Here is an 11621-nt window from a genome sequence, read left to right on the forward strand (position 1 = left end):
TGAACCAGGTTTAAGTCACTGCACAGACATCGATGTTCTCCATACTGAGGAGGGCTTCGAGAGCGTGCATCTTGAGGTTTAGACTTTTGGCATTGAGCAGCATTACCCTTAGTTTTTTTCCACTTGTGTTTTCTAGGGAGGTAGGTTTGTCATTTGAGACTTGCCTAAAAAAGGCACTATGGGGGTGGCAAGAGCCTTGGCCAATAACCGGAAGCCCAGGAGTGACAGGTGCAAGCCATCCCTTGCAAAGCAGCGTGGCTTGTCAAGCATGTCATCCCAAGCAGACAGACATTGGATCCCCTTAGAATGACACCAGTAATTAAGCCAATTGTTACAACTGATCATTTTGTCTTTGTACTGTGGCATCATTCTTGGTGAGGGTAAGATGCTGGTCAGGGTCATACCGGCCTGGGCTACATAATCAGAGAGCTCCTCTATGTCTCTTTTCATGTAGTCCAGGGAGGTACGTCTCAGGTCGTTCACACCGGCATGTACAATGACTGAGTCATATTTGTACTTGCTGTGGAGTGACCCGAGTGCTTGTGTTATGTGGCGGATTCTAGCTCCCGACAGGTAGCTTACTGTGACCTTTTCCTTGTTCAGTCTGGTGAGCGGGACGTCAGTGTGTCTGACTATGGAGTCACCTATTACAAGTGTGTCTGGCATGTTGTTTGGCCTTAAGGGCTGTGACTGTTTAGCACACTGACTTTGTGAACTATGTGTTGCATGTGCTATGTCTTGAGGTGGCGGTTGCTTGGGTGTCTGCTTTGGAGGCCTCTGTTGTTTTGGTAGATTTTTAATCAGCGCCTCCGAGTATGTTTTTGTCTGTTTATGTGTTTGGTTTGCAGTTGTGATCGTTCTCTGCGAGACTGGGTTTGTGGTGTGCATGGTTACCTTCTCCTCCCGACTGGTCTTGCCAGTACTGAGTTGAGAGAGCTCAGCCTCCACAGTTTGGCTATATAGTTGCATCTCTCGCATATATTTGTATTTGTTGGGAGTAGGAGAGGGTTGTCTGTGTACATGAGGCAATTGTAACATTGCCTCAAGATTCCCAGATTCACCAGCTGAACAGGAGAGGACGCCAGCAAGTGACCCTTCAACATGCTAGAATAGTAAAAAAGACTGCTGTGTAACTGAGTCAGAAAGGACCTATACGGAAATGGGTACTCAAGGGAATTTAGGTGAATGAAGTACTTTCTTTTGTTTAAGAGTGCTTTATCTGTATAAAAAATGCTTTAGGAGCAAGTGCTGAGCTTTTCAGATAGAGTATAGGCTGTTTAGATTGCAAGTAGAGCAGTTCTAAGGGAAGAATTGAAGAGCAGACTTTACGGAGCCATAAATAGTTTAAACTTGATTAACCGGCGCTGCCCGATGCTGCTCTATGAGCAACTTCGCGCAAAAGCACGCAAAAACGGGCTTTATAGCAGGGGGTTGAAAAGAGCCAGGAATTAAACTACAAGTTGCTGGCCCCATATTTGTGGGCTTAGGCTTAAAAAGGCACCCTTGGGATCATTAGCACAGCAATCACCTTTGAACATAAAGAATTCATTTTGGAAATGTCTTTACCATCCAATGACTTTAGCAGTTTAGGGCTATATTTAAATAATTTTAATCTAGACAATATCTTTAATGGCATAGGGGAGGAGACTGGGAGGGTGGGCTGTGAAGAGTAGATTAGTTTTTATATGTGGGTAACTGTGGAGAAAATTTGTGTTACTGTATTTCTTTCTGTTCAGGAATGGTAAAGTTAAAAAGAAATTACAAAGAAATAATAAAAAGCAGTTACTAGAAAATTACTCTTCTGTTCTACCTGTTTAATGGAGTTGTATAGACAAAGACTTGGATATCTCCTGGTCAGAAATGTTATTTGCTAATGTTTATTTCTTCTTCTTGTTTAATTATGTGTAGTTAGTTGCATTTACTGCTTAATGAGTTCTTAAAGTAGGTTTGCCTTCCAATACATGGTATGTAGTAAAAGACAGATGCCTGGGTGTTGCTCTCAAGACAGAGTACTGGAAAGGTTGCCTTCTGTTCAACCAATACAATGCTCCAAGATTATCTGATTCTGCAATTTCTCCAAAACAGGATTCAGAGGCCAGAGAGGCCTCCTAACTGGGAGCAAGTTTATAATAATTAGGCTGCGAGTCTGGATTCCATGCTGGTCACTGGTGTCGTTTGTGGTCGCTCTCTTTTGTGTGCAACTTTGATCTAAATTTGTGACAAAGCAGGGTCCGTACTGGACAAACATTAAAATGAGACAACCCTTTAATATGTATCATCTTTGATATAAAGTGGCAGGGGTAAAAACACTTAAATACCAACAAGAAAATATGCGATTTTTCTGGTCCCAGGTAAAAGTAAGAACACCTACAATAGCATGACCTTGGATGATGATCTGACAAATGCATTCGTTCTTTGACCATATTAGCATTAAAATATGCACTTTAGATAAACTGTAATGAAAATAAAACAGCATGATGATGATGAAACAGAAAAATCTTTTCATCTTATCTTAGTGTCAGGCACAATACCAAATAAGATTTTACTACTGAAACATAGGGGCCAAGTATCGAGGTAAGGGTACGGGGAGTGTTAAGTTTAACATCTCCTTCATATAGAGTGTAATCTCAGCGCTCCATGCACAACATATCTGTTAAATTTTTGCTTAACGTTCACTCAGATAATGTGCCAGATTAGGTTAGATTAATTACATTTTCAAAGTAATAAAATTCAATGCAAATAAGTATTTTTGCCACATTCAAATGTTTCATTTTCTTTCTCCTCTTCACACATTCATGCTGTTTCTCTTAGGACTGATGTTTTTCAAAACTAGTGCTCACCCCCACCCCCAAAACACACGTACATGCACAAGAAACTTTCTGTTATGTATCACTTCCCTACTCGAGGATGGCTGCCTGCCCCCTGCAGAGATCTTCTTTCATTAACAGTAAAGCTACAGAGATGCAGTCTCGTGAAGATGAAGAGCACAGCAGAAAACCATTATGGTCAAAACTTTAAATCTAAGTACTGACCAGAAACCATAGCAATGATGCCTTTTAAGTGGCCACATGAAAAATCATACAATCACTGAGAACATGCTATACAAGAACTCAGTTAACCAACACAAAACTTTCTAGTGTAGGTACAAATGATCCTTGGAAAAAACTACAATTCTCAAAGGCTCGCCCAATGAACATTTCTAGGCAAAAATCCAGGACTGTCAACAAATCAACAAATAAACAACTTACAGTGAAGACTTCTGTACTGCAGTTTAAAAAGTTATTCAAGAACTGAAATAATTATGTTTTATCTTGCAGCAATAAAGGCATATTTATTGCTTTCTACTTCAAAATTCCATTCCGCATATGCTACCTACTATCTGGGAAATGAGCTACATAGCTTAAGTTGAGATACCATACACAAAACTGAAAGTAAAAAAATAATGTTGACGCTCACCTTACCATTGTACTTTATCACTATAGAAATTAATGAACTCACATCTTCAGCACTTCGTAACCACACTAACATACACAGGCTCAATCAACACAACTTAAGACCCCACTGCAATCCAGTAATATCGTCAAGGACTAAAAGGACCTCGGTGGGAAAACTAGTCCTTATCTTCCGGCAAGCTCAGCAGATAATCCATGCTTCCCTATCCTCAGAAATATCTGCAGGTCATCCCGTGGGATACCCGGGCAATCCAAGAGACACAATCCCAAAGTGCACCAGGTATACCCTGGAACCTTCTTTCAGTAACACGAGCCCAAACAGCACTCTTATAAGACACACAAGAACTAAGAACAATAGCTATACTCAAATAACTTCATTCTATAATGGACAACGAACCCAGCTACTTATGATGAAGAAACTTCATTTTTGCTGCTACAAGCTCACAACTTCAGTCGCAACCAACACCTCACTATCCCATGCTTCACCAGCAATTCAGACTGACCAGCAAACTAAAGCTTCATCCTATACCTCACCTCTTCACTTCACTACCATGGTCCAGTTTAATATTTGCAAGTACTGCTACCAATGTACCAATCCACTGGTCAATTCCCACTCCCCTCAGCCTTTATTTCCATTTGTTGACCAGGAATAATCAGACTGAGCCCAGAAAATAGTTCCACAATACAACAAAGGCAACAAATTTCATTTGTGAGCAAGACTGCAAGATATTAAACACCTGCTCATGAAGCAGATGCTCTCCCTCATATCATCCAGAGAGCAACCAAAGCCTTTCTGGGACAAAGAGACCTCCGATTTGGAAGCCTTTATGGGAATAGCCTAGGTGCCACTGAGATCCTTACAGCTATGCTGTCTGCAGCTTGACATTCATGAGTTTGCTGCCTTGTCAAATTGGTCTGACTTCCATTTTATTTTTGTTGTGTACTCTCTTAAATTTACTTAACTGATACAGTCATTTAGAGCTTTCTGCCTTATCTTGTACAGTTTCTGCTTTAGGCAAATCTGCATTTTACTTATTGTTCCAAGTAATCTGTTTGATCTAGTGTACTGGCCATCTTGACTTTACAGGTTCACAGGTATGTACTAAGCTAATGATCACTGGGGCTTTAAGTCTAGCCATGCATCCCAAATCTCTGACAAGTTCTGGTACACTTGACAAGTCTAAGCAGGGGCCTGGGAGATGAACCCTTTATAGGCTGCCTGTGTCTACTAAAGACATAGGTGCCAAACCAGGAATGAATTTCCTATTCTCCACACAACTGACCAAGTAAAACTTTAATTGGGTTAGGGAGAAACTCCTCTTCACATGGATGGGGAGCCTGTTGCAGTGAAGGGGTATTCTCTGAGATACATACCTGTCTCTCCAGCAGGTCCTATTTATATCACAGGCAAGGTTTACATTTTTAGAATGCTTAATTCTGGTGCCATTTGTTTTGCAAACACGCAGGAGGTCCATCAGAGTGGGTTCTGATGATGCCTTGTATGCCAGGCAAAGACCTCTCAGCCTGTTAAGTGACATAATACAGGGATAGGGCTCAGAGGCTGTCTGCACAGGACATTTTTTATGCTAAGTACTCGTTTAATGAGGAACCCATGACAGGTCTGATGTATGCCAGATACAGTGAAACAATAACTACCTTGGACATAGATGCCAGACCTTTACTCCTAAGTTGCACAACATAGAATGATTACCTCACTACAATAGGATGTGATGGCCAAAGACTAGATTACTGTCTATGTGTATCTCCAAGCCCCTGACTACTGGGTTGACTATTAGAGATGTGCTGTCAATATGGTAGTTACGGGGAGTGACAGACATCCCAAAGGATACCATTATGCATTTCTTGGCATTTAGTTTTAGTCCACAGCTCTGACACCAGTTACCAGTCTGTGTAAGCCCTTCTTGGAGAACATTAGCGATGCTGGGGATTCTATGACTGCTCCTAATTTACAATCATCTGCAAATTGTGTCAGCTAGAGATCCTGGACACTGGCCTTGACTTCAGATAAGTAGATGCCCAAAAGGAGCAGTCTCAGGACTGATCACTGAAGGATTCTGTTTGTAACAGACCTCTTGGTAAAAGTGGACTCCAATTCTAACTTCATGGGTCCTATCTTTGACCCCTCTGGCTATCCACCAAGTGATAAGGGTTTATAGCCAACCTTGAGCTTAGCAACAATGCGTAAGTGAGGTACTGTTTCAAATGCTTTGGGCAGGTCAAGGTGAGTAGTGTGAACTGTTCTGCCCTCGTATATTGCTTTGGCGACCTTCTCAAAGAAATCCTCTAGGCAGAGTAGGCATTACCTGCCCTTGATGAAACCAAACTGGGCTGAGTGCGGTGTCTGGGAGTTTCTTATATGCATTGCCATGAAAATAAGTGTCACTGAAATGATAGATAACATAAGACTAGTGAGATTTATGGGTCTGTAGTTTTCAGAGCATCTGTAGGCAGCCTACCTTTCTGCAGAGGGATGGCTGTTGCTGTTCTTCATTTGTAATGCATGCAGTCTCTTTGGAGACTACAGATAAATAGTGATTCCAGAGAGCCTGATAGGTCATGTTTCATGCTATTTAGAAGACAGCCAGAGGATATTTATCAGAGCCCATCAATGCAGTGTTCTTGGCCTTAGAGAGAGAGCACAGAGGACCTGTTCCCTAGTGATAGGAGGGGAGAAATATTGGATGTCGTTTACTGAGGGGAGGCTGGTGGGAGTGAGAGGTGAAGTCCGAGATGAATTTGTATGTATAAATGGCCCATTAACAATGATCTCTGCACACAATTGCAAATTGCCTTCCTGGAATAGACTGCCCATACATGTCAAGCAAAGCGCCTCATTGGCCCTCTTCAAAAGGAACCTTGATGATTGGATGGGAGATAGGAAATTCACCCCACGGATCACGTCAGTCGCCCTGCTAGAAGAGGTCCAGAGAAGTAAATATTGCGGGAAGAAGTATCCAGAGAATTGTTATGGCTAGGCTTGCACAGGCCCTAGGGCGGATAGCCTAGTACCAACCTATGAACCTATAACTGTGGACAAAGCTAAAGAATGCCTTGCAGATGTTCTTGGCCCTGGAGGCCAAATTTGCCTCAAATTTGGTTCTGGTAGACTTTGTTTGTCCTGAGTTGTTTAGTTTGATAACAGCACTTTTATACTGCTGGGTGGTACACCTCCTAATTTTTGCCATGGTTTTCTTGCTTCATTATACATCCTACTGATGCTGCGAGTCTACCAGGGTGGCTTGTTATTTGAGTCAGTTCTGTACTTATTCATGGTTGATACAGCTGCCCCCATGCTTCCTTCAAGATGCTTGTATAGGGTTTCTATAAACAGATCTGCGTAGGCAGCAGTGTCCTCAGAGTTTAGATGGGCAAGAAATTTTGGCAAGTTATCACTTAATAATAGGAAGCTAGCCTTACAGTACTTCCTCAACATTCCAGGGTTAGCTGGATTTTCCCAGTCATTTTTACTTCAAAGGAGGCTTTCTTGTGGTCTGACCTTACCAGAGAGGACATTACACTAGGGGGGTTACAGTGTTCCTTCATATTAATGAGATCATCCAGCATGTTTGTGCTCCTGGTCTGTGTATTGATAATCTAGTCCAGGAATCGCTATGCTTGCACGTTTGGTGTCCTATACAATTCCCACTTAATAAGGGGATGACTAAAGTTGTCCACGAATATGGTATTAGATTAGAAGCATTGTGCTATGGATGTTTCTGACATAACCGAAGAAGGCTTTGTGGTTTCCCTTTGGTTTGCAGCCTAGTTTCAATTCATAATTGGCTTTGGAGGCTTTTACTAGTGAGCTAACTTGCTTATTGAGGCCAAGGAAGGAATTCTTCCAATTTGAAATATGTTCCTTTTTACCCTTGGACAACAGTTTCTTCCTTTTTTTGTAAAGAATGTTGATGCAGGATGTCCACCAAACAGGTTTGTGATCCCTTGAGGAACAGGTTTTAGTTCTACTGGGTATGTCTGAGTCCATGCAGTTGTATAGGTGCTTGCATACTGTGTCGGTGTACTGTTCAGCATAGTGGTCTGCATCCTCTGAGGGGGGCAGTGGTGTGAAGCTACAGACACCTTCCCTTAGGAGGTTATAGTCAGCTTTTGAGAAGTTTTTTTAGCTTGGTTATGGCTGTGGGGTTGGGGGGGGGGGTAGAAACTTTGAATGAGACAGTCCAATGATCTGATCTCACTAGGGAAGAACATACTACGGGAGTGGTGCAGCAGTCACCCATGTTAGAGAGAAGCAAGTCCAGAATGTTATCTCCCCTTGTGGGGGATGAGACAAGCTAGCCTAGTGCGTTAGAACTGATAAAGTCAAGGAATCGTTGCACAAGTGCATTAGTGCAAGAATAGTTCACCCAGTCTATGGTGGAGTATTTGAAGTCACCAAGGATCAGGGTGTTAGGGGGTACCTTAATGGAGTCAAGTAGATCCAGGTAAGAGGAGTGGGTGTCTTGAGTATATGTACCCGACAGTTTTACTCAGTCCTGTTACGTTGCTTTTGCAACAATATTTTGAAGAAAACAGAAAAGTCAATGAAAAGAGTCTTGGAATCAGCCAGCCAGCCTACCTACTTAAGTTATAAATCATCCATTATGCATCATAAGCAGTCCTATAAACATTTTTATTTAATTAAGACTGTACCAGATGCTGAAACACAATCTAAGCTATCCAGCAGCAAGCCATGACTACTGTGTTTTAGGTATATGATGAGAGAAAAAAGGGCCTTCAATGAACTGCCTGAGATGTGCCCTCCCATATCTGTTTTTTTACTCAAGGACACATGCCACCTAGTTAAAGATACTGTCAGTTAGTCAGCCTAATTATCGGAGTATAAATCTACCACAAACATTAGACTGTAAATATACACACACCCCTTTTCTGGCATCACTGAAAACCAGCTTGCCATACCATGGAACCTGGGTCTTTATAAATAAAACTCTGGAAAACCACTTATCTGAGAAAGCAATCAATACAATTAAGAATAGTGACTTCCAAAAGATCAATATTGCAGAATAAAATTACTTCAGTGGATATAGTGCTCAGCTCTGACTGAAATCTCCTGCAATAACAAGGATATAAAAAGCTGTTCTTTAAAAAGTATGTACGACTTTACAATTAGTTAAATGATCCTTAAGTTAGCATATTAACTGCGATTTCTTTACACTGTGGACTGAGAAGTGGTGGTTTCCTTGCCAACTGATGTACTGGTCCGGCAAAGACAAACCAACCAAATGATACTCCAACCAAAATGTATACCCTTGAGTTTCGGGTGAAGCTCCCTGCATGGGGTATTTGCCCCCCCCCCCAAAAAAAAGTCCACATATTAGTCCAACTATTTTTCATCATTCCATTGTCATGCTGGTTTTGTCCTCGTTTCATAGCCTTTAACAAAAATGAAAAGTTAGCCGTGACCGTTTTTATAGTGTGCTACAATTACGGAAAACAAATGCAAACGCGTTATTCCCAGGTTGGCATACTTATTTTGGCAAGTCTAGCCATGTTCACCTTGTATGCGTGGACACAGAAGTGGCACACGTGATACCATTATCCTGTCTTACTTTCAAAGGAAAAGACTAAAAGAATTGCGAATGTGCAACATGGACAACAGAAAGACAGCATGGCAAAGTTGTTTTTGATACAATCCCATGCAATAAATACTCTGTATCCCCTCTGCTGTTACATATATGAAAACCTTACGATTAGCTCCTCTCATTAATCACGGACATGTGATGACAGAGTCAAGGTTCAGGGATGTACCAGAAAATTCTTAACCTGCTTGCTCCACCCCTCACTCATCTGCAGTAAATAAGCATCGCTCCAAACGCTGCCCCCTACAACCCCACACAAAATGGGATAGTAATAAAAAAGTAATATTTCCACCTAATTACAGATTAATGTTCTAGATGTACTGCGGCCTCAATCATCTATATTACTAATGAACTTATGAAGTTATCCAAGCCTCGCTAAATCCTTGGCGAGTCGGAGAGAGAGAGATGGTGGCATCTACACAGTTACAAGGCGTTAATACTCCCAAGATAAATTATTAACTTCTGACTTGAAACCTTCAATGTTCTCACACAAGAAGGGAACTTAGTACTTGAAGGTACTCCGAAGGTTTTGCCCCATGATATATGCTTAAGTGCCCCCTCCCGCCACACACACACCATTAAAGGAAGCATGCTGGAATGCTGAGTTGAAGGCTTCTTCTTGACAGAAAACATTACTAAAATACTGTTCTGAGCTGCACTCAAGTTCTATCCGTGTTTTGACAGCCGGATAAAACCCCACACGTCCTCTTACGCTTTTTATAACACATATCGATACATGATGCCGGCTTTTCCGCATCACGACGCATCATCATACCCAAGTGCAGTGACTTGCTGCAGAGCACGTACGCAACACCACCCCCAGCAAATGATGTTGCTAGTTAACACAGTTCTTGATTATTAAGCACAATAGTTGGCATCCAAAAACAGCAGATATGTAAATTATAAATCATCTTCCCAAATCGCATCTTAACTGACAAGACAAGTAGATAAGGTAAGAGGAGCTGCGTTCACTGCAGCCTCAAACCTTGACGCATAGGATGCGGTTTATATAAAACGACAACCGACATCAATTTTACCATACATGGATTGAATGACTTAGGGCAGAATACCTTTCAAGGTCAAAGCACATCTTCCAGCCTCTGCCGCCGCAGAGCCAGTACCCCTCCCTTTACCAAGGCAGTGGAAAAAAAGAGCACATCTATACTATACTACAACTAAAACCAGATGTATGAAGTCACCAGGCATGCGGAACATATACACATCAACACAAACCATCAGCACACATTTAGTGATATAAATGCATCGGGGATACACAGTGTAGCAAATGATTATACCAAGACACAAGATATCTGGCTAAAAAGAACAATGTCATTCTGGCTGCATTTTAGAAAATAATGGAGTGCTTCCAAAGATACAAGCACTACTTTATGAAGAAAAAAGATTGTAAGGAAAACCGCAAATTCACACAAAACAGAATACAAGATTACAGTGTTAGTGTTTATTATCTCCTTAATGCACATTCAATCCATAACTCAACACTACAATGTACTCATACTGGCACAGCTTTCACTCTCTCACATGGCACAACACTGAAGCACTTCATCTCCTTTTCCTAATGCACAAATGAGCAACGCAAAGTGGATAATGGGATTCTGCTTGGAGAGATACACCACCATTCACACGTGAGTTGGATCCCATCCTTCACATTTGCCATAATGTCACTTTACCTTGAGCATCTCCTCCGCTGGTAAGCACCCCTATGGCCTTCCCAGTTCCGCTGAGATTATCGATGTATTTTTTATCCGCCTGTGCCATCATACAACTAAGCCTCTTTACACAAAAAATATACTCAAAAATATAATTCTAGGTCCGTAAACAAAATAATTTTTTTCTTATTATTTTACAACAGCCACCTTCTATCCCCCCTCTAACTTCAACACGCAGTCCTGCACTCCCCGTCTGAGAGAACAATTTTCAACGCCTGTTGCTTTTGAGCGACGGGAAGTGAAAACCAACAAAATGCATGAAGCAGATCAAAGCCGGTACTATCCAAGCAGTAAAAGAATGGGCGGGATTAACGTGTGGGCGTGTGTTTTGCTGAAGGTGACATAAAGCTGAGTAAAGGCGCCCGGTCGCTATGGGCGGGGAAAATGCTTCCCGGAACAAATGTAGGTAACTAAATGACGTCGGTACGGTGCGTTTTCTGTAAAAATGGTATCTGTAAAATAAGGATCGTTGTATTGTTTCTGTATGGCGTTTATTTCCATCTGTTGGTTAATATCTCCAGTATCGTTTAGGTGTGTGTTACTTCTATCTGCTGTAGTTTTCGTTAACAGTAAAAATGTTCACAGTGTGGAATATTGAAATGGATAACACAACCGCACTCATTGAAGACATTAAAAGATCTGTAAAGACTAGTAAAATGGGATTATGTGGGATTCGTGTGTATCTTAGAATACATTTGTAGTAGTCAAACCATTGTTTCTGGCAGGGTGGAGTTTGGAAAAAAGTTGGAAAGCAGCATTCTACTAGTTGACAACAGAGGATTACGCAGACATTGATTTGTTGTAACCCGGGTTTGAGTTTCCGT

The 11621-nt window shown here is 41.5% G+C and overlaps 1 protein-coding gene across 8 annotated transcripts in view; it reads right to left on the reverse strand.

The window, feature by feature from the left end:
- The window catches only part of LOC122796266 (phosphofructokinase, platelet), a 987903-nt gene extending 976805 nt beyond the window's left edge, over positions 1 to 11098 (reverse strand). For 4 of the 8 annotated variants that reach the window (XM_044064605.1, XM_044064603.1, XM_044064601.1 and 1 more), the window contains exon 1: positions 10759 to 11095. In XM_044064605.1, the coding sequence (XP_043920540.1) occupies positions 10759 to 10849 (91 nt within the window). In that variant the 5' untranslated portion in view covers positions 10850 to 11095. Of the gene's footprint in view, positions 1 to 10758 lie in introns of all 8 variants that reach the window. The other 4 variants (XM_044064606.1, XM_044064604.1, XM_044064602.1 and 1 more) reach the window with 2 other exon arrangements.
- Between the last annotated feature and the right edge of the window lie 523 nt (positions 11099 to 11621).

This window comes from Protopterus annectens, chromosome 3.part0 (assembly GCF_019279795.1).
Source record: "Protopterus annectens isolate FY-2018-M chromosome 3.part0, PAN1.0, whole genome shotgun sequence".
NCBI lineage: Eukaryota > Metazoa > Chordata > Ceratodontiformes > Protopteridae > Protopterus > Protopterus annectens.